General features: G+C 39.0%; 1 protein-coding gene across 1 annotated transcript in view; it reads right to left on the minus strand.

The window, feature by feature from the left end:
- Nucleotides 1-816: 816 nt before the first annotated feature.
- DKK2 (dickkopf WNT signaling pathway inhibitor 2) overlaps nucleotides 817-24654 on the minus strand; it is a 98415-nt gene continuing 74577 nt past the window's right edge. Inside the window, exons 2-4 of the mRNA XM_045880626.3 lie at nucleotides 6888-7038; nucleotides 5427-5582; nucleotides 817-3213 (exon numbers count right to left, since the gene is read on the minus strand). Of these exons, the coding sequence (XP_045736582.1) occupies nucleotides 2963-3213; nucleotides 5427-5582; nucleotides 6888-7038 (558 nt within the window). The 3' untranslated portion in view covers nucleotides 817-2962. The remainder of the gene's footprint in view (nucleotides 3214-5426; nucleotides 5583-6887; nucleotides 7039-24654) is intronic.

A 24654-nucleotide genomic window follows, 5' to 3' on the forward strand; every position in this document is an offset into this window, starting at 1 on the left:
CAATTTGAGGAAGTGGATAACTATTTAAGAATAACTATTTAAGTGACTAATTAGAATAATGTGGGAGTTATTTCAGCAATGCTTGAGGTATCTTCAACTCTGACCTCTAGCTATGGGACTGTTTTAGCTTCATTACGCGGCCATAGCTACACTTAATCCATTCCACTGTCGTAGAATGTTTATTTTCCACATTTCTAGCCCATTAACATCTCTAATACAACATGGGCTTCTACAACCACTCCCAGTCTCAAAATTGGTGAGTTCTGTTTAACAAACCCTCCTGACATCTCTGTGTTTAGGAAGCAGAGGAAAGACTTTCCCAGGAAGTGGCTTTGAGTTCACTCAGGGCCAGGTAACTCAGTCCATATCCATATAGGGATAAAGATATTTTGTAGCTGCTTTGTGCCATCAGGGAATGAACCAGTATGCTAAGCATGTTGGCATCTCTATTTGGGGACATTTTAATCGGGGTAGAAGATTATAGGAAATAGGCTAGGTGACTTCAAGTGTTTTGAAGAAGTTTGTGGAGAACCCTTGATCCAAGACGTTCCAGAACACAGAGTAAGAACAAATGGGTAGAAAGCACAAGCTGGGATATTTTAGTTTAATGAAAAATAACTCTCTAACAATTACATCTGCCCTGCCATGAATAAGCTGCCTTTAGTACTAGTAAACTGCCTTGGATCATCTCATAGTGAGGTCATCCAAAAGATTCCTACCCCAACTGTCAAATCAGATCATCCATTTGAACTCTGAGAATCTGTGATTCTGTGAAAGTTTTTCTCATAAGCAAAACACAAGGAAATTTGAATTCCATTTTTGAAGGAGAAAAATTTAATATATTTTATCTTATTATACATTTTCCCTAAATTACAAAGTCAAGAGCTGCAAATATATTCTGCTACAAAGCTTTCTGTAAGAAATATCTCTATAAGAAAATACATCTCATTAACATTTCCTGTAAATAAATTACTTCAAATAATAATGTTGGGATGTACATAAGGGAAATAATGCAAAAACCAGATTGTAAATGTGATTGCTATGTAGGAAATGTTTGACTGAAATGTTCCATTTTCATGTTGCCAAGCTTATAGAAACCTGTTTGCACAAACTTTGGTTCTTGGATAGATTAGCTTATAATTTTTGTTTTAGCAGACATGTGGAAAAAATGTAAATCTTCAGCACCCTTGTAAATGGGTATGGGAAGCTGAAATTCTTAATAGACATGCAGGCTCAGATTCAATCTCTGCTGGGAAAACTTGAATTTGAAACTGCAGAAGGGGTTTAAGTAAAAGAAAATTAAGGAGTGACTTGCAGTCTATAAGAGAAAAGGTCAAAAGTAACAACTATAAGATAACTTTTTTGCTTTATGCTCTAGACATAAATATTTAGAACTGAGTAAAGTAAAAAAAAAGTAATAAAATGGTTTCAAAGAATTTGGAAACTGTGGTTTCTATAGGTTAGCAATATGTAGATTTTACAAGTTATTCCATTTATATTTTTTACTTTCAATGGCTGCAGTAAAAGAGAAACAATATCTTTGGCAAAAAAACAGCTGTTGCAGAGAGAGATTGGTACAGAAATTTCAGATGGTGCCATCGGCAAGTTAGACGTTTAGGGAGGACCCTGGAACCTTACTGTACTACCTGCCTTGGGAGTCCATGTCATGAGACCTCCCCATATTATTTTAGGACCTCGAAAAATATAAAATAAACATTTTGAGGCCAACTGGTGACCTACACAGAACTCAACTGCATAGTAAATATTGTGATAGCAAATCCCATGGAAAACTTCATTTAGGTTGTGCGGCCTCAGGCTTCAAATATGAATAGTCAGTTTGTGCCTCAGACATATGATCGACATGTTGCCCAAACCTGGGCACTTGACAAAGTTTTGTCCATTTCCTTTGTGTCCCTCAGTGCAGCACAAATGTAGATCAAGTTTCTATTATCAGCTTTTCCTCAATGTACTGCTGCGTGTGTAAAGAATAAATGTATTTACCAATCTAATCCTACCAAATATGGGAAATGCCAAAGCTTCAACAAATAACAATCTATTAGCGTTGATTCTGTATCTTGGACACCTTAAAAATTTTTGAAATCTGTGAAATTCTGCTCTGTACTATTCACAATTAATTGGGATAGTTTGGAAAATAAAATATATTCAGGGTAGGAATCACATACAATCAAGAAAAGGTGCAATGCCATTTCTTTAGAATGTGAATGGACTGTTTTTGTCTTATACAAAAACATTCTTGGGAATTACCGGTGAAAATAAATTTTTGAGAAATGTAACTAAACAGTTTAAAGCGAAACAACTTTGGTTTTTCCTAAAGGTGTTCATGAAAAGACTTGCAATTATTTTGAAATTATTTGGAAAATACTGACTGCTTTTTTTCTTATCTACCAAGGCCTTTCATTGAACCGTAGAAGTAGTGTTCCAAACCAAAAGGTGATTCTGTGTTGCAAACTACCTATGTTCCATGCTTTCATTTCCTATTTAACAACTCTTTTCATGTGAAAGCCTATTGTATGCCAAGGGACTATTTTGCTAAACAATAACCTTGAACTAGAAATATGGCTTTTAGGTTATTTCTATAGGCAATCACCAATCTGAAGGACACTGATCCTCCAGCACAACCTAAACTCTTGGAAAGTCATATGGTATTCGTCAGTAAGTTTCACTGTGTGCTTTTTTTTTTCAGTAATAGCATTTTCACAAATGTGTACATTATTTACATAAACAAGTTGCATCACGGGAATGCATCGGTTGTACTACATTTGTTACCTCTTTCTAATCTGCTTGTTCTCTTTTCCTTTTTCTCTCTCTGTGATCTCTATATTCGTATTACATTCTTTATGTTAACCATTCTTCTGAGATCCAAATCCTATTTTCCACCATGCTATAATGCATTAAATACACAGATTCACAGTCTGCTAGTGATGATTTTCCTCAGAGGTGATCATATCTTCTGACACACGTGGAGTCTGGCTTTGGAGGAATAGGTGGCATCTTTCCATACTTTACACGACAGGCCCTTTGCGCAGTCACACCGCTGGAAAATTTCCAGCCCATGAGAGCCCTTCTTGCGCTGTTTGGTACAGACTTCCCCCTGATGGAGCACTGGTTTGCAGATTTTGGTCCAGAAGTGGCGAGCGCAGCAAAACCCTTCGATGCAGTCTGATGATCGTAGGCAGGGGTCTCCTTCATGCCCTACAGAGATGATGACCAAAAGATATTACCATGACACTATAGGAAAAAATCCTACTTTGCAATTAGAAGCACATACAATATTTTTATTTATACTGTCTTCCATGGAGTTATCATTTATGATGGCAAGTCTTGGATTCCTATCGATCGGCTCTCCCTCTAATCATGTCAAGCCATTATTGTCTATTTTGATTATTCGCTGTCTGAATGTCAAGCTTCATGAATAGCCGAGGACTGTGCTTCATCTTCTCTTTACTTCGGCATGGTCTGCTCTTAGATCTTTCTCCGATCATTTTTTTTTAACGAGGTGAGTGAAAAATAAGCAAAGAAAGAGAATTGCTTTCAAAGTAATTAATTTGATACCTTCTTGGGAGGTATAAATAAACTCTGATTCAAAGAGAAAGCTGAAATTCTCAGGGACTCCTAAAACCCTGCCTCAGGGTCTAGCCAGGAAAACAGAAACTTAAGACAGAAGATGTTTAATGCAGAGAACTAGGCACGCAGGTGGTGGCAGGACTAAGAAGGCCCAGAGGATGGTAAAGCAACGGAGCAGGAAGCCGCTACCACATTTAGGCTGAAGGATCCAGCGGAGAAGGTCATGTCAGAATCTGGGGCCAGGAATCGCTAGCTGGGACTGGAATCCCAAAGGCCCCCCTGACAGGGAGCCTAGGACGTGCAGTCTCTAAAGAGCTGTGATTCAGAGCAGAGTAGAGAAAGGGCAGACAGCCCCAGGGTCAACAAAGAACCCATCCTTAAAAACATGTGGAAGAACAGATCTGGATATTTAATTCAGAAAAAATGACTAAATCAGCAAAAGAGCAAACACACATCACAGCTGGGTTGATGTGTCACCTATATAAAGAAGGGGTCAAAAAACTTCTCTGTATTTTTGCCAGATTGTAAATATTTAGGCCTGTTAGGCCATATGATCTGTCACTCCTCAATTCTGCTGTCACAAAAGCAGACATAAGTAATGCCTCAATGAATAGGCAAGTCTGTGTTCCAGTAAAACATTATTTTACAAAAACAGGCAGTGGGACAGACTTGGCGCCCAGGCTATACTGTGCCTATCCTGGTCTAAAGGATTGTCTGTCAGCCCAGATATAACCAATCCCACTGTGTGATATGGTCATGACCCACTAGGAGTTCTTCCTAGTTGCCATCAGAAAACTATACATAAAACTATATAAAAATATTAGTAAACTTGAAACTGTATGGTGACATAGTTATCTATTGGAATAAGGAAGGATACTCATGTAATGACAAATGCATGTGAGTTTGGTGGAATAGAAAGAGGAGATTGGGTAAAGACATAGGTCTTCAGGGAGCATAGACGGGATAATTAAAGAGGAATTGTTCATCTTTTTAACGCTATCCATTTCAACATTAATATTCCAGGTCTGACTAATAGGTCAGTTATTCTCTAGGATACTAGCTCTGCAGAACATGAAAATGTGGGGAAAAGTTTTTGTGGTCAAGAAATATGGGGACATACAGTGTTTAAAAAACTGAACCAGTTTTCCTCACTGCTGGGCTTCTCAGAGCCCTCAACATCCCAATTGTATAAAGTTCCCAAACTGGGAGATGCATTATTACAAAACTCTTAAACACGGCACACTTTCATTCACAGACTGTCTTAAAAGAGTATTGCTCCACAGAACACACTTGAGAGAAGCCTCCTTTAAAGATGGACATGTTTCATGCCCTTAACATTCTACTATTAGTAATAAAGATCAATAATTTCATGCTTTCAAAATTTACTGTTAGTGATTAGGCTTCCCAAATATTTTGATACAAGTAAGGGGACTTTATGACCATATATAATCCCACTAGAAACCAATTATTTTTGATAAGTTGGTCTATGAATAGTATATTATGTGGTTGTTTAGTGAAATTAAATTTCTGCAAAGGTGAGAAAATGATTCAAAAGCTTAGTGATTTAATCATATGACTGCAAACATTTAAAGGCAGGACTGTTTAGAAAATGGAATGATTGATCAGGGGTGCTGCAATTCTCATAATATATATTTCCTAACAATTTAAGATCTCTTAGAAACCTCCAGCATCCTCAAAAGAATTAATACATTCAGTTAAAATCTTGCCAACAAAGTATCTTCCTTGTATTTTTTCTAAAACCAATGCAATGAATTATCAATATTTTAATTTTACTTCTCTTAAAACAAGAAAAAGTAAGCATAGAGCTACAGATCGCTTACCTTTTATATGTGACATCTTAGTGTGTGGTCTTCCTAGATTCTGCCATCCCAAGTCATGGTTTGAGTAATGACCATGGTTTCGATCTCTGTGTCGAGTGCCATCCAGAGCTGGGATGTGAGGGGTTAAGATGCTCTCAGTGACAGGGATGCAGATGCCTGGAGATGGCAAGTAAGTAGTTAGACTTATCCGATTCTATAAAGTGTGATTCTTACCCAAGTATTGTGCTGATGTGAGGAGTGACGCTATCTCCTATCCATCTATCTATCTATCTATCTATCTATCTATCTATCTATCTATCTATATCTATCTATCTATCTATCATCTATCTATCATCTATCTACCTATTTATCTATCATCTATCTATCTATCATCTATCTACCTACTTATCTATCTATCTATCCATCATCTGTCTATCCTCTATTCATTCAGCCATTCATTTATTTACATAAACAATATTAAATCATATTATTTAATATTAAATAGAATTAGTTTGGCCTAAGTCAGTCTTCCTTAATTTGAATCTCATCTCAAGACCAAGTGTCCATGGGCAAAAATAGGAATAAAAACATTTCATTATGTTGTGAATACGTGTGTTTAGAATAGTGACTTAGTAAGTATTAATATTAGCTATTCCTACTTTTAAAATGCCTGGCCAGACATCCATCTTCAGGATCCAGGTTCCTTTGTTCAATCAACAATACCACCCTAGTCTACATTGTAAACATCTCTAATGGTATGAGGTCTTCTTCCCTTCACCTGTCCCAGCTACTTCCAATAGGACTCTGCCCAGAGGTCAGGAGCATGCATATGGAGAGGAGTCTGATTATCTTGGTTTATATGACTAGGTTTATGTTTCAGATCACCTTCTGTAATTATTTAATGGTTTTGTCCTGTGTTGTCTGTGGTTCTTCATTTCATCATTAATGCTGAATTGTATGCCTAGAAGTTCATTGACATTGGGTGAAGTCATGCTTATGGAAAGGCTGGGGAATAGACCCATGTGTCTCCATTTGGAGGAGCCAATCCCTCCCTCACTATGAGTGTGGTGCGTTGGGTAGGGGGGGCTTTAAAAGAAGACACCCTGAATATAAGAGCCGAGGTATGAAACTGGAAGAGGGACACACGACTGTATTGCTCAATCACACCAGGTTCTTTGTTAGGTCTTTTGCACGTATTCACTTATGTGTTTATAGCTATTCATGTACAACACTTTGGCATGGCAAATCCTGGATTGCCATAGAATATAAAATCTAGAAATATAGATCAGAGCTCAGGAAAACTAGGATTTGGGAGGTAATCCAAGTAATTGTACACATAGCTAAACCATGATCCAATCCCTGCCAGTTTTGAAAGGCTCCTTGCATTTCAGGGGTCTGGCTAAGGGGAATGTAGTCGAATTTGCTAGACACGCCTCCTACAGAAAGAGGAAGAGGCCCGTCGACACTGAACTAGATCTTTACCATTATTGCAGCGGGTACCGGGACAACACATGCCATCTCTGTGGCAGCGCTTCTTTTTCCTTCGACACACCATGCAGGCCGAGGATCCCTGGTGGGGACTGTGGCAATATCTCCCAATTTCACATTCCTTATCACTGCTACAAGGGTAGGCCTGTCAGAAAGTGCAACAACACCAAACGCAAAGTAGATTAGATTCCGTCACACCTATCAAAGTTACTGCAGCAAATCATGATGGGAAATAAATCACAGCAGGTTTCTCGTCAAAGGAAATAGGCCATTGAAATCACGTTCTGAGCACAGAGCCTACAGAGTGACACTTCCTTAATCGAGGACCCTCTAACTACTGATTGTTGATGGGGACAAAGATAAAGTTGATGCTATTCCTATATTTTTGTTAACACGACTTTGGAGTGGGATTTTGTGTGGATCAGTAGAGCTTTTAAGAGTACCTTTGGGGGCTCAGAAATTGTTGCGTCTGTTATGTTGCCACTGATTTATGGTGTAAATGAAACAGTGAGCCTCACTACTCCATTTTTCATCCACTGAACTGAATGAGGGGAAGTTTAAATGAAACAACAAAGGGCTGTGTTAGAAGCTAGAACACATCTCCTGCCCAGTTAGGGGACAAATACATTCAGAGTGACTCCCCACAAATCCTGCCCGTGAGGAGCACAGCAGAGAACCACTTCTGGAACCATTTGAGGTAACAGGCTGTTTGGCACAAAGAAATCAAGGAGCAGGGTCCTCATTCCAAAAGCGGGTGATGAGCAGCAGTGGGGTTCTAAGCGGTCAGAGAAATGCTCAACTCCAATGACATCGTGTGCTTGAGAAATAAAAAGGCAGGCTCTTTACATACAAAAACAGCCCTATGGGCTCTGGCGCCTTCAACTTATACAGAAAGGACCTGGTGCCTCTATTTCTCACCACGTGAGGCTACTTAAGCCATGCCCTAGATTATCTCCCAAAATAAAAATACATTCTCCAGTTATGTACTCCTTGCCTCTTGGAAGTTTTCAGGACACTTAAAATGTCCCTGTTTGCAGAGGCAGAGTTGAGAAACTGAGCTGCCACGCCACATATCAAACTTCCTCATATTTTGAAGCCTGTTGACAGGGAGACTTATTTATAAGTTGTTTTTCTTTTCTTTTTGTAGCTCTTTCCTGTTTTCAGAATAATGCATGGGTTTTTTTTTTAATTGAAAAATACAAAAAGTAAAAAGAAGCTATGTAGCTGTTTTTAAGCACGCATAAAGGGTATGAATGTAAACCTATGGGCTAAAGTTTTTGTGACTCTCAAATAATTAGTGGGATTTGAGTTCTTTGCTTATGAAATGAGGTTTGGTGACCTTGGTCTGCGCGCATGGTCTATTTCTTTTCCCCTTTTTTCTCCCTCTCTTACACTCTCTTTCCTCCTCACCCTTCTGCTATGTGTGGCTACCTTCAGTGTCCCCGTGCTTTCTGTTTAGATCTGATCTTCTTCAGTTTGACAGAGGAAATAAATGTTAAGCTGACATGTGAGGCTGAAAACTCTACATGTTCTATGGGGGAAAAAATACACTTTCAGCATCATTACAATAGAAAAATCACGAATTTTGAGTTGCAAGTGCTTTTGAAGGATTGCATAGTGGCCATGTTTGATGCCTACATTATAATAGGAGCCAGATAGAGCTATAAAATGAATTTGCATATTATTGTCCCTTTCTGGGTCTCCATCATTTGGCTTAATGGAGAATCTGAATGAGGTTAAATTCAGAGTATTAGGCCATTTTTCAAGAATCCAAGACTGATGAAAACAAAACAAATGTAATTTCCCGCCTTGCCACACTCTTTCCCCCAAGCACTTTACTCCCTTCATATTTAAACCCGTTAATTTTAAGTGAAATACAATTCACATGTTTCTGATTCATTTACATTTATTTCATCAAATTGTTTTGCAAGAAACATTTGATGTCTTACAAGTTTTTTTTCTTCCTCAAAAATAGGACATGTTCTTTCAATGGAAATACACATGTGCTACCTAAAACATCATGTGCAATTTGCAACACAAACAACAAATCTTCAAGGGATTCTGAATATAGAATAATACTTGATTCCATTCCTTAAAAACACACACACACACACACACACACACAATAGTCTATAAGGTAAAAAACAAGTTGATTGCTAAAAGTAGCAGTTCGTTTTGCAGAAAATTGTGGAAGACACATCATTAACTTCCCATTCTCAGTTTGTGGGCAATGGAAAATGCTTGAAATGGAAAATATTTGATGCATGGGGCTCCTGAGTGGCTCAGTCCATTGAGCATCTGACTCTTGGTTTCAGCTTAGGTCATGATCTCAGGGTCATGAGATCGAGCCCCACTATGTGCTCCACACTCAGCACGGAGTCTGCTTGAGATTCTCTTCCTCTCCCTCTTCCTCTGCCCCTCCCCCCACTTGCACACTCTCTCTCTCTCTCTCTAAAATAAATAAATAAAATCTTTTTTTTAAGAAAGAAAATATTTGATGCAGATGATATTGCAAAAAGTACTATATTTAGTAGCCCTTTATCTGAATAGGATCACAGTAAAATCCTCACAAGTTTTTCAGAGGAAAGCTCAGTTGGTCTAAGAAATAAAATATATTAAATGACATGCAGTTTTATTATGCTATTTTTGTAGTTTTATTTAAAGCCAATTTAAATAGAAATGACACAGGCAGAAAAAATATGCAGAATTTTTTGTAATGAAAGATTATTGTTAATGTGATCTTGCACTTGAAATGCAATCCCAGAACATAACATTAAAAGCAATTCTTTGACAATTAAAATTTTAATATTTGAAATGCAAGGTTATATTATATAGCTTCTAGTATGCTTATGAAACTCCTTGCTCCAATAAACAATCCTTAAGTATGAATAAAATCAAAAAGTGATAGGACAAATTGATGGAAGCAAGTTTTAGGGAAAGCGAAGAAGACGGGAGCATGCCTTACCTTCTGAAATCAATGTCTCCCAGCCCAGATCTACTCGGCCATATAGTTTCCTTTGGCATAACCATTAGCAACAAAACACAGAACATGAGAAAATATGGATCTGAACCATTAATAGCAATTCTCATATTTTCAGCCTAATACATTATTTTTCAATAAAGAGCTTGAAATAAGACATTTTCATCTCAAGGATGAGGGCTCTGCAGCTTGCTACTGTTTCTTCCCACATTTCCCCTTTAAAATGTCTGGAAATTCTATTGTAGTAGGCATAGAGAGGAAGGGTGGCAGAATGGGAAGAAGGGAGATACGGAGGGAGGGAAAGAGAGAGAGAGAAAGGAGAGGGAAGCACATGGTTAAAGTAGTTTTGGAGGATCCTGAAGAACAGATGATCATGGCATTAATAGGCCACTGTAGGGGATTATATACATTAATAAAAGTGCCATTCAGAAACTTTCCCATAGAAAAATCTTTATTTTCCACTTACTTTGGCCTCAAAAGCCTGTTGCTGTTCCCGTCTGATGATGGTTTTATGGCAAACAAAAAATGAATTTGAGTATCTTAGTCTAACTTTGCATTTAACAAAAACAATAATATGCTTCCCTGTTACTTATTTGTAGAAATTAATAAGAAGACCGATTTTTTTTAGCTGCTATGGAAATTATTAATAGTGAATTGGCATGGTTCTTCATTGACTTGTCTAGGTAAACAGTCTGAGGAACAGTGACATTTGGCTGCATAAGCATCCAGGAATACTTGCCTTCATGCAAAATCATTCATGACTTAGCCTCAGTCACAGTTAGGAGATGGATTCATTTGAGACACTTAATAATAGCAGATGATGGGCCATGAATTAAGAATATACGAGAGCTGTCCATGATCAGGCCAAAAAACAAAGAAGTTTTGCCCAACCCCCTTTCTAGGCTAAAAATAGTTTCTGTAAATAGCAGCACTAGTTATCATTACAACCACGACAGGAACAAAAAATGAGTGAACGCATTGGACACAGCTTGAAAATAAAGTCCATCAAAAATGAGCATTTCTTTTTAGTATAGAGGATTTTTTTTACATCTATATACTCTGTGCTAATTTGGAATCATTACTTAAAATTTTAGCAATGAAATAAAGAGAGGTTAAGTAACTTCTGCAGATAAGTCCTATGTGCTCAGTAGCAGAGAATTTGGGGATCCAGGGTCCTGCCCTAGCTTTCAGGCCTCCCTGCAAGGTATGATGACTAAGAGCATTAACTAGTGATAGTTTGTTGTATACATAGATAAGGAGTTTTCAGTGCTGACCTGTGTGCCGAATTTAGAGATTAGAAAAATAAACTTGGCCACTTCACTCTCTAGAGGCCTCCAAATACCAACAGCATGTCCTGGTGCAGCTGTTGGAAAGACAGAATACTGGCGGACAACATGGGCAATACTGTAAACAACATTTTCTCATTTCATTTCTTGACAACAGTTTTAGGTCCATTTAAACTCAATGTAATCAGAGTTACAAGCAAAAGCCCATCATGCAGTTAGTGATAATTAAATAATATTCTAATGAATGAAATAAAATGAAATGTTACTCCATCTTATTTGAACTGAGACTTTTTTTTTTTTTCAATTATTCTCAAAACTGCAGGGAGAAAAAGACCTGCTAATTCAAGATTAAGATTCAAGGTGGAATTTATTCTTATTTTTCAGGGCTGCCCATCCCTTAAAAGACACAAACGCGATAATGACAGAATCAGACCCCTAAGAATAATGACATAGAAAAAAGTGTTTTAGGCATCTCAGCAGCACCGGCTATTGAACAAACCTTTGGCCACAACTAAAACCTTAGTGTAACTCCTGAGTTTTCAAAATAATGACATTGTTCCTGTTTAATGATGGGGAGAAAAAAAAAAAAGAAGAGAGAAACATCACATAGTGTTCATGTGGGCTGGCCACCCATCCGGATTCTTGCAAGACCGTCCTAGTTTTGTTGTTGTTGTTTTAATCGGGACAATCCTTTGTCCCCGCAAGCATTGTTTGTAACGATCGGAAGTTTTCTGGAGCCAGAAAAACACCATCAGCTGGGCAGGCAGAAGAAAGCCTGCAGGGGGACGACCCAGCTGTGGGAATAAAAAACATTTAGGGTGAGTGGATAGAAGGAGGTAGCAACAAAGGGCTGGGGACTAGAATGTCTAGAATGTCTGGGGTCTCAAAGACAACATAGCAGGAGGTTGGCAATTACATTTGGAAAATTGTTGCCATCACACTGGCTCCCCCTAGGTCCTTAAAGAAAAGATTAATTTCCCTTGCTCTGACGTTCCATCTGATAGTTCTCTGTTTCAATGTATCTGCAAGGTATGCTATCCTTTAAGGTGGTAATTGCAAAGTCAAACCTTAAGACTGCAACTTCAGGAGGTACAGGGACATAGAACTCAATCTGGCTGCCAAAGGCTGTGCCACTGGATTTTTCCTTTGTCCACAATTACCTCTAGGGGATAAGGGTGTATCTTTGAGGATTCCTGAACATAAGGCCAGGAGGATTGAGCTACATTAAATTGGAGGGGAGAAGTTCATGGTGTTCTGGCTGTTTGCCACAAGTTCATGAAGGCAGCTGTTTGGGTATTCATTCAATATCCAATCATTGTTTATTCAGCATTTATTTACTGAACACCAGCTACAATCCAGACACAACCAGTTCTGTGATCTACAAATGTTTTCCCTGCACCATCCCTAAAATAATTTTGAAAAGTATATATCCTCTCACACATCTGACATGTAAAATCTTTCAGCATAAGTTTAGTTTGTTTTATGAATATGGCAAATAATGTTTATAAGATGAAATTCACAGTAATTTGACATGATTCAATAAAATAGCTTTTACCTACCTGATTGATCAATGCATACTGATCCTAAAATAAGTCACAACATGGTCATGGATGTTTTTCTTTGAGAAAATTAGTTTTAGAAAATGTCCAGTTAAATTTTAAAATATACAAGTCATCACAACTATTTTAGATGTTCTGTATCCAGAATTTTCCAGCCAGCGCCAAGCTTCACTTTTAAAGAATTAATGACAAGACAAGGAAAGATGTGTTTAGGATGCCCTAATCAACTGTTAAGAACGTCTTTGTTAAAACCAATACTCCAAATTTTACTTTAGTCTGTCATCCATAAAAGGTTTTATTCTGCTGGTTAATGCGGTATATCAAGATTTGGAATGCATGACGATGTTGCCTTTCTTTCCACATAAAATGGCAAAAGACTTACTGTAAACACAGGCACATTCCCAGACAATTTTAAGAAAAAAAAATCATGGGAGTTAAGGATATGGAAATTGATTCCCTGAAAACAATTCATGCTGTGCACACCGTGGAAAACCTTTGAGTACCTTTTCCACATATTCATTTTAGGGCTGGGGTTGTTAGATATTTGGTTTTTGACACAGAAGTTCAGAGCTGAGAGAATTCTGCTAATGCTGCCTGGATCATAAGTTAGGAAAGATGGATCTCTGCCAGTGGTCTATTAACTTCCCCAATATATTCAGAGAACCTCACTGAAATCCTAAGAAACAATAATTGTATGAAATCAAGGCAAGGTTCTCCCTAACTTGGGTTGCTCCACCCTCTTCTCTGTTATCTCATTAACCAGAAAGGAGATTCCGGGGAATTCTCCACTTTGAACACAGAACGCATTCTCAACAGTAACATGTACATTGCTGCTTTGATCATGGGGCAAATGGGCAAAGCTAACCCTTTCCATACAGTCTCAGCACCTAGAGAAATCGACACTTTGTAGTTTACCTGATTTTTTTTTTCATGTTTTTGACCCATTTTCCCCTTATGTGGAATAGATAGGACAAAAACACTTCTGTTCCATGCTCAAAAAGCAGCATCTCCAGACTGTTTTTGCAGCAATGGTTGGAGAGACCTTTATACTCCATATATAATTATAAAGCCCTTTGTAATTTGGCAATTGGTGGAGTATAATTGTTCTAAACAAAACGGAGGAAGAAACCACACAATTTCAAGTTTTCTTCCAAATCCCGGGTCAAATGTTTACAATATAAAATTTTCAATGTAGCCTTACACATTTTCCTGACCTCATGACCTTCAGAAAGGTAACATGGTAGGAAGAATTTTGGAGTCATACTGCAGTTTGAATGCCTCCACAATTAATTCATTGTTGTAAGTTACTTAACAGAGTCTCAGTTTCCTCCTTAATAAGATGGATAGCATTCCTACTTTCAGCAGCGTTTCCCTGCTTACCTAATCTTTAAAATCTCACAGGATTTCTTTAAAAACTACTTACTCACAGACTCCTTCTCACAGAGACTCTAATTTTGTAGAACTGGATATGGTCCAGGAGTCTGTATTATTAATAAATAATATTGGTGATCATAGATAAGGTAAGATAGGGAAACACTGCTCTATAGAATTGTTGCAAAGATTGATGCCTCTCGTATACATATCATACAGAAAATATCTGGTCCCTATGAGATATGGACCCAATATTATCTCTCAGATAGACACGGGTCTAAGTGGGAAATTGGTTCCCTGACACATGAGTCTAAGTAAGAGATTCACTGACAACTATTTCCAGACAGGTTCATCTTTACTCCTACTACTTAGCCACTGTGCTTAGTGATAGGCTTGAGAATTTCTGAAACTATATGAAAAAATAAAGTAACGCATAACAAACACACCAGTGTACTTTGGGAGAAATACAGTGCAGACTCAGAGCTGTCAACACACCCATTGTGGCTGGATTGTTTCATACCCTCATGTGGTGTACACCTGTGTCTTGTTGGCAATATACAGCTTTGCAGTTTTCTTTGCATCATGTATCCTGGGGTCTTTACAAAAGAAGTACCTTTCCTCCCCATACCAAGTATGATAAATAGATGATGTGTGTTTTTATTATTTCCTATTTCTTATAGAGCATCGAATTCCCTTGCCAGCGAAAAATCACATTCAAAATTCAAATATTGATGTCCAGGTAGATATGAAATCTTAAGATACTTTCAAATCGCTGTTTATGAAAGACCTTCCTTATGATTACAGAATAGGTCAGTGTTGGTAACTATTTCTGAGCCCAAGTGTAAGCACTTGTGAATTTTAAGTGTTACATGAGTTTGAGCCATTTTTCACTTGTAATATCATGGTTTATAAATGAAGATAAAAAAAATCCAGTGACGATATAGGTTAATGTGTGTGTTAATATACATACGTTTGTGTGTGTGTGTGCATAAGTTCTCCAATGTATTATTTCAGGAGGCACACTTAAGAAATATGAAGCAGAATTTACCCATGAGAAGGTAGGACAGAGTTATTGGGAACTGAGAAAAGAGGAAAATTTTTGTTTCCATGTAAAGTCCTTTAAATATTTTCTAATTTGCACTAGGTGTGTGTATTATCTATTAAAATTAATACAATATTTAAAAGAACTAATCTTCTGAGATTCAAGGTGAAATTTCTTATTCCTTGCTAATTTATGCTTCATAGCTTTGTATTAGGAAGGCTTGAAAGAACTTGGGTTTCAAGTTTCCAAGAACGTGAAAGAACCAGGACTTCTTGCAAGAGTATCAAGAATCCAGACTGAAGTTTCTTAATTAAAAATTTTCTGTTTTCTTTCATTGATGTCACCTTATTAGCAGAATCAGATTATTAATACATTTAAATTATATATAAACAATCCATTGTTCCAACAATTACTTAATTGAAGCAATGTTTATTTTCTTATTCATTTAGTAGAGACCATGCAAACTTTACACTTCTCCAATCTCATTTAATTCTCTTCCATCTCCTCTAGGAATTAGGCTAGACTAATAATCACATGGCCACTTGCCACATTCTATTCTGATTTTGAGGAAACAGTTGATAGAAGACAATAAAATTGAAAAATTCATTCTTTTATGGTTGGGAAGATGGAAAAATCACAGCAATATATATATATATATAATCAATATTCGTTTGCAGTGAAAAGACTCAATTTCTATTTAAGAACTACTTTAAGCTCTGTATAAATATTGCTTGAAAATATAAAATGTTACCATTCAAATTTAGAGTCATAAACAAGATGGCAGGCAGCATTTTATCCCTCCAGGTGTGCTGGGAGGAGAAGCAATGACTTGAGAAGAAGCATGGCCCAACGTGATTCCTCAGAGGGTTGGAGCAAGAGATTTACTTAATCATGATAGACACAAAGATTGACTTGACTAAAAACCTTTTGATTAAAAAAGTAGGGTGCAGGGGCGCCTGGGTGGCTCAGTTGTTTAAGTGTCTGCCTTCGGCTCAGGTCATGATCCCAGGGTCGTGGAATCACCCCTCATCAGGCTCCTTGCTCAGCTGGGAATCTGCTTCTCCCACTCCCTCTCCCTCTGCCCCTCCCCCAACTCATTTGCCCCCACACACGCGCTCTCTCACAAATAAATGAATAAAATCTTTAAAAAAAAAAAAAAAACTATTGATGGGCGCCTGGGTGGCTCAGTTGGTTAAGCGACTGCCTTCGGCTCAGGTCATGATCCTGGAGTCCAGGGATCGAGTCCCGCATCGGGCTCCCTGCTCGGCAAGGGGTCTGCTTCTCCCTCTGCCCTCTTCCCTCTCTTGCTCTCTGTCTCTCATTCTCTCTCTCAAATAAATAAATAAAATCTTTAAAAAAAATAAAAAATAAAAACTATTGAAAAAGGAGAAAAAAAGGAGGATGTAGAGGTGGTTCACAATTTTAACAAGAATCCTGCCTAAATAACTCATGTATTTCTGGCTCTGCCATTTGGAAGAAAATAAACAGTAAGTGTGTGAAGACTCTTGAACTGAAACCACTAGGACATGACACACTACTGACCTATGGAGGGACTAAATTGCAAGTTACATGTGCAGCAGGGTGAAGGACTTTAACTCCTGAGCTTTGGATAAGCCAACTTGTCTTTTACTAAGAGAAAGGAATGGAAGTCATTTAATCCATTATTTTGCCATCCCAGTTCTTTCCCATTTCCCAGCTTGAGTCCTTCTCTAGCTATCTCTAGCTAATATTTATATAACCTATAGAACAGGTTAAGAATCTGTGCTCCATGCCCAGTCTTCATTTTTATTTTTATAGAATGTTCAGTTGATGGGACAGGTCTCACATAGATATTCACATGAGAAGCACTGAAAACAGACTCGTATCATCATTTCTAGTTTCCAAAGTTGAGGGCAAACTGTGTTAGAGAGAGTTGGAACCAGTCTCAGAGTCTCTAACATAACAGAAGGGTTAAAGCCTCTGGGTAGAATAGCTGCCTGACTTCCTGATGGATGAAATTACAAAAGCTAAGGCTACTCATTTATTTCAGACATTTGCAAGATGATTGGGTTCAAAAGCCCTAGCTTGGAGAGTATTTTTATTTTTAGGGTCTAATAATAGCAATTATGTGACCACATGTTGTTTATTAAAATAAAATGCTTTTCCAAAAAACAATCGATATCTCAAGACACACGTGGTCTTACTTACCAGCCTTCTACCCCCATGAACCAATTTAAGTTCTTATTGTGTGGAAGAAGGAAGAGAAGTTCAGCACACAAGGACAAAGGAACTTACTCAAGCAAACAGCGTGGCATAAAGACATCACTCATTGGTTTATAATCTACTTCTATCAAAAAATTCTATTTAAATGCTTTGTTACAAGATTGGAAAGGGAGGAAGTTATGACAGATTCTTTGGTTTGTGTGACCCTGGTGTTCAAATATCAGCCTCAGAAATGTGGTACATCTTGTGATGACATCCTCAATGTGTTAGTAATCCCAAAGAAAACACATTGAAGACGTTGGTCCCCCACGCCACCCACATCCCATACATCTGCTTTGGTGTGGTGACCAGCACATTCTCCATAGTGCAAGGGAGGTCAGATGATTTGTAACGAGATGAAAAAAATGAAATCCTGTCTCCAGGCTTAAGTCACTTCCCCTCCATCCCTCGGTCCTTCCAGCCTGTGCAAAAAGTATGCTCCTCTGTATCTCTGTTGCTTCCTTTATTGGCCCTTGTTCATTACTAAGAATCCCCAGATGTACTGGCATTGGACTCTTCTTAACACCTCTGTGTCTGGCTCACATTCCACACTTTGGAGAAAATACGGGGCTTTAAAATGTGAGACGGGGGAGGGAGGGTGGGAAAGAGAAGTGGAGCGCAACTAGGAAAGGGAGGACCACCCTCACATACATGGGCCCCGGGGACCGGGGTAGAGCCTCAGCACAACCCCAGTGCTGTTGGCTAGTCAGAAGTCTGGGTGAACAAACGGAATAGAACTTGTTAGCCAAATGGCTAATAGGGTTTTTATACAACTTTGCTAGGGTTGATCTGTGATCCTATACTTTTTTCAAATATTTTTTTCCCTCTCCTGCAACGCTAAAATGTTTCTAGAACTATGTTTGGAATGCTATCTGAAATCTGTCCTGTTTGTCTGGACTGAAGGAGGCCGCTGTACACGCGCCAGCTATATGGGGCCACTTGCACGCCCGTTAGCCACACTCCCTCAGGACCAGGCACTTGTACACATTTTTCTTCTGCCAAGAATACCTTTCCTCCATTTACTTCATCATCAGAATAAATCCAACTCACCATTCAGAGACTATTTCAAGTAACTTTACTTTTGGGAAATCTTCTGGGCTGGCTCCTCACTTCCAGCTGATTTGGATGTTCCATTTCACCTGCACCCTGTTAATACCTCAAGCTCATCTGTACCATGATATAGATCATGCTCTGTTACATTCTTCCTCTGCCTTCTTTATACTCTTTGATTACAGAAATCATCTTTCACCTCTGTATCCCCAGTGGTCACATCATGCCTGGAACAACAGCATTCTGTATTTTGTTCAGTAATGAATTAATGAATGAGGTTTTGTTGTTAAAGTATTTGGAAATTTGTACAATGAATTGCCAAAAATGCTCACATAAGTACCAATCAGAAGACGGTTAAAAAAAAAAACTTGAAAATTAAATGGTGATATTTTTATACATTTTGAAATGGATTTTTAAAAATCAGCTAGGTTCTACATAAGCCATTTATCACTTAGCACTAAATCGCTAAAGACATCATTACATGTTTCAGAAGAAAAGAGATTGGCTGATGAGTAATTTTCCAGCCAGCAACTTAGCTTTGTGTTTCATGTGGAGCCTCAGATTCACATTTTCAAGTACGATCACCAGCTTCTTTATATTACAATTCCTGTAGCTGATGATATTTTTCACATGTAAATTATCTAAAGTGAAAAGTGGGCTCCTTCATTTCTAAGTGGTATCAGTGGTCTCTGCCAGAGCCATCGTGCTATCCGAGTGGCCCTTCATAGCAGTGACTCTGGATCTCACCTCTTTCCTAATTGTCCTCAGGCCACTGTTTAAGCCTACTGGTGGGTTGGAAACTATGACTCTGAGTACCTCTTAGGATCAGACGAAGCTGGTGACACTCCATCCTAAATACTTCTTCTAACTTTTCTTTGCCTTTAGCTCTTAATATTTTTCTCATTGGTGGATCATATCTGTAGTGTTCATAGTTAATCCCACCACTATGACATATTATTGCACAGAAGCAAGAAGGTGACTGAGTAGTTCATGATGGCTTCCTTTAGACATCTTGGAGGTACACAGATGGAATACTAAGGGGATCCAGTTACTTGAGATACCTTGGTCCCAGCAATATAGCAACCAGAGCATAACAACGAAAGCAATTTTTCCAAATGTGCGCCTCATGGAATGCCCCACCAAAGCATTTATTGGATTTCTGACTTGTTTATGATCCTAAACAAATTGAACTAAACAAGTTTCTCACAAGCCATGTTAAATTAGTTAAGTCTCACGGGCATGTCAATTTTTATCAGAAAACGTGGACAGTGCTTTTAGATTTTGAACCAAATTGATTTCAAATCGTGTCTATAGTTCTTGCACAAACCCATCCAACTCTCCTCATTGTGCCCACACATCAGAATTTTAGAGATACCCGTACACTTTTCACACCTACTCCCAAGTTTATAAACTTAAAGGAATTTATGAAGGACTTTATTCAGCCTAAGCTAGGTGCATATTTGGCATTTGTAAAATGATGAGATGGGCCTATTGCCTGGGCAAAGAGGTAAGAAATAAGAACTCTACTTTCTAGGTTAAATTTTCTAAGTTGTATGTTTGCTACATGTTTTGAGTCCAGGCAGGGATGTCACTGTGTATCTTAAAAAGTTGAGTCTCTATATGACTCCTGTACAGTTTAGCTTCCCAGTCTAGAGACTAGAGTGATTGGATCCCCTTGTTCTGTAGAAAGAGGAAAGACACAGCCACACCTGGGCACAGCAGGTATCAGACAGGGTGGATTACGGTCTGACTATAACATTTCCTGGGTTTAAATGAGATCACCAGAACTTCATTCACACAAGCAAGTCAAGTTGTTTCCACATTAACATTGGATGAAGTGATTTTTATTACAAAAACCCAGCACTAGCCAGGCTCTTTCTGAGGGCAGATCAAAAGCCTAAGGATCTGGTCATGTGCTGCTTTTCATCTCCCCTCCTTGAACACAGCACTGCCTAATGCATGCTGATCAAATTCTGCCTGGGATTTTAAACAGGATGGTCTGGAAAAGCCAAGAATAAGCTCTTGAAGTAAGACTGCTCATCTCATAGTAACGAGGGCTGGAGCTGTAATTTTGTACATGGTACATTGAAAACTGTTTACAACTTGCAAATGATGATCCCAAGAAACATTAGAATGCCTTTCTTATAGAGACACATTAATAACTAACAGCAAATTTGCTAAAAAGTCCAGTTCTGCTTTCTGGGAACCTTCCAAAAAGAAATCACAGCTCTTTAAAACACAGTTTCACAGAATGCATCAGTTAAAAGAGTAATCAGCCAGTTACTGATTATAGAATAGAAATTAATATTAATATTTAACAATAACTGTACATAGTTATTTGTCTTCAAAGTAGTGAACTCGTTAAGTATTAACAAATTAGCTCTCTCTGTCACAACTGCCAATATGTGTTTGGAGAACTCTACGGAGAATTTTATTTAACATCCATGTGTTCTGTTCTGTGTCCTGGTAGTATCTGCAGGGCGATCTTTCCACTGTTAGATAAACATGTTTGGATGTACAGAGATGGGGTAATAATGCACACCCATGTCCTGCTGTCGGGCCAGTTTGCTGCTGAGTCCTCAACCAATACCCAATCAAAGGCAAAAAATGTGTTTCCAGTGATAGAGCAGTATGGTTTTCATTGAGGACAGACTGCCGAAAATAAGACAAAAATTGTCTGGGAATTTGGGTGCTTAACCTGGGTGTGGTGAGGATGACTTTTCACATTTCTCACTAGAGTTCAGTAACTCTCCACATAACCTCAGCCCAGCCGTGGATCCTTAAATCCACCATCTCACCAGCCAAAAAGACTCCTCCTGCTAACACACGCCACAGTTGCTAGAGCTACTCTACAAACTGCACATATTTTCATGAGACCCTGAAAATAACAGGCTCCTGGAAACTACAGATATTTTGCAGATGTGCTTTCCACAGAAATGACTTCACAATTCACCTAGGTACTTGATTGGTGTGTCCCTTTATATAAACGAATGAAGACCATTCTTCATTACAAATCACAAATTTTGATGGCAATCATTTCCCCTTGATAATTTCCAAAACTATAAGCACTCAAGAATTCTATTTACTGGATATTTCATGATTTTAAGGAAGTGTTGTTAACTTTCAGTTTTAATAATAGTACTGTACTTATTTTTAAAAAGTTCTTTTCTCTTGGGGTGCCTGGGTGGCTCAGTTGGTTAGGCAGCCGACTCTTGATTTTGGCTCAGGTCATGATCTCAGAGTCGCGAGATCAAGCCTCATATTGGGGTCCATGCTCAGTGGGGAGTCTGCCTGAGATTCTATCTCTCCCTCTCCTTCTGCCCCCCCAACTCCTGCTCTCTCGCTCTCTCTCAAGTAAGTAAATAAACCTTTTTTTTTAAATAAAAAGTCCTTTTTTTCTTAAAGAAACAACTGAAATATTTGTGGATAAATAATATGATGTATAGGATTTATTTTTAAATGCCTTGCAGAAAGTGGGGATGAGTTGGGCAGTGTGGATGAAGCAAGATTAGCCATGAGTTTAAAACATGAGTTTAAAACAATTGAAGCTACAGGATGGGCACGTAGGGAGATTCACTCATACTATTCTACTTTTGTCTATGTTTGAAATTTCCAGTAGGAAGAAAACTAAGAACTCCTGTAACATAGGCAGAACTCTTCAAGGAGCAGCCAACTCCAGACACTTATCTGAAATCCCTTGGTTCCACACATGGAGCACAGGCAGCATCCTGACAATGTGGAGTCAAAATTCTCTCCTTCTCCTGATTCCATCCTCACCTTGGAGAGGCTCAAAATACAACCCCTGATAAGACTGCACCAGGCTGACAAGACCTCTGCTGGTGTGAATAAACTTCTGAGCTTCCCCGAACTGGATTATTCACAATTTACTAAGCGGAGGTGGCTCTGCGTTCATTGTATTCATGAATGAGTGCTCCGGTCTCTGATGTTCCAATCTCTAGAGTGAAAATTATCCCAGGAGCCCACAGGAAAATACCCATTGCAGGCCATTGCCATCCACTGAGTATTTACTGCCGGGCTGCTAATGTAGGCATCTTAGGGGTGGTAGAGAGGCATAAGACGTGGTTCCTGCCCGTTAGAACATCACACGGGGCAGAAACAAGCCATTGCTCGTTTGGGTAGTCACACCCAGGTGGTAACGATACACTTACTCTCAGCCCATCTTTTCAGGGAGCACACAGGAACCCCATTATCTTAGAAAAGGCAGACAAGAGGAAAGAATCGATAGCAGACTGAATGGAATTTCCTTAAGTACATGGAGTTTCTTAATTTTTTTATTTTGCTTTTGGTTTTGGAAGAACTGGAGGAGTATGTAGGACCAGGAGGTGTAGGATTGTATCTCTTGACGCCAGCTACATCAGGTGCAGCTGGTATTCCCCTCCGCCCACCCCGAATTCATCCCATGGCAGCTGCTTTGGGAAGTACGGTAAAGATAAAATGTTTTCTTTAAAATGCCACATTACTGGGCGCCTGGGTGGCTCAGTTGGTTAAGCGACTGCCTTCGGCTCAGGTCATGATCCTGGAGTCCCGGGATGGAGTCTCGCATCGGGCTCCCTGCTCGGCAGGGAGTCTGCTTCTCCCTCTGACCCTCCTCCCTCTCATACTCTCTGTCTCTCATTCTCTCTGTCTCAAATAAATAAATAAAATCTTTTTAAAAAATTAAAAAAATAAAATAAAAATAAAATGCCACATTATTTGGCAACACTTGCTAGATGTCTAATTGAAATGACAGGGCTCTCTGGTTTTCAGGAAAAATAAAAGTAGCTAAGAATAGTCACTCTCTGAATAGCCTTCCCACAAACACATCTGTAGAGCACCTTCTGGTTGGCACAGAGGCTTCAGGCACATTTCTCGCCGGTTAGGGAGGTGAGCTGGGTAGGCAGTTCTTTAAAAATCACTGATGTGAAATTCACATACTCTAAAGTTAACCATCTTAAAATGAATAATGCAGCGCCCTTTAGTACATTCGCAGCGTTGTGCAACCACTACCTCCATCTAGTTCCAAAACATTTCCGTCACTTCAGAATACACCCCTTCCACCCCAAACCCATTAAGCAGTTTGGGTAGGCATTACTAACTTCAGCTTTACAAGGGAGGAAGTTACTCAGCTGCTGTTAAGTGACTTGCAGAATGTAAATGCCCCATCCAGAAACAGAACCCTGATTTTCTTTTTTTTTTTAATTTATTTATTTGAGAGAGAGGGAGAGAGAGAACGCGCAAGAGGGGGTAGGGTCAGAGGGAGAAGCAGACTCCCCGCCGAGCAGGGAGCCCGATGCGGGACTCGGTCCCGGGACTCCAGGATCATGACCTGAGCCGAAGGCAGTCGCTTAACCAACTGAGCCACCCAGGCGCCCAGGACCCTGATTTTCTAACGTTGCACTCCTTACCAGACGAGTGGTTCTCAAACTTTAGCCTACATCAGAATCACCTGGAGGACATGTTAGACCATGTTAGATTGCCGTGCTCCGGCCTCAGAGTTTCTGATTCAGTGAAGTCTGGGGTGGGGGCTGAGAGTTTGCATTTCTTTTTTTTTTTTTTAAAGATTTATTTATTTTACAGAGAGAGACACAGCGAGAGAGGGAACACAAGCAGGCGGAGTGGGAGAGGGAGAAGCAGGCTCCGCGGAGCAGGGGCTGAGAGTTTGCATTTCTACTAAGTTCCCAAGTGAAGCTGATATTGCTGGTCCAGAGCCCACCCTTTCAGAACGCTGTGCTACACTGAGTTGTCTAGTCTCCTATGTTCTAATCTTAGATTTTGCTAATTCAAATGGGGATGTTATACATTTAAACAAAATAGGCTAATAGGAGGTGTCGGCTTTCTCTGCCTCACAGGCTGGATGAACATCAAAATGAAAACCTGCAGGTAAAAGCACTGTCAGCTTAAAAATTACCATGTAGATTAGAACCTTATTCCTTGCTGAAAATCAGTCTTTTTTCTTAATTAGCTAAGCATATTATCTCTTCCAGCATGCCCGAGAAACTGAAAACTGTGTAAAGTTTGAACTTCCAAAATGCCAGAACGAGAGCTATCCCCTAGCACGGGTCTGACACACAGTGCCTGGCAAAGAGTAGTCATCCACTGTTGAATGAATTAGTTTACATATCAAAGGTAAGAGGGCTTCCTTAGCATGACTTGAGGTGCTTCTAAATACAGGGCTCTATGGCAACAGATACTCTTGACACGGAGGACAGAGCTTTACACACAGGTTAATTCC

This window comes from Mirounga angustirostris, unplaced genomic scaffold (assembly GCF_029215605.1).
Source record: "Mirounga angustirostris isolate CCGP_5_RB_7025 unplaced genomic scaffold, mMirAng1.0.hap1 SCAF_2, whole genome shotgun sequence".
NCBI classification, from domain to species: Eukaryota; Metazoa; Chordata; class Mammalia; order Carnivora; family Phocidae; genus Mirounga; species Mirounga angustirostris.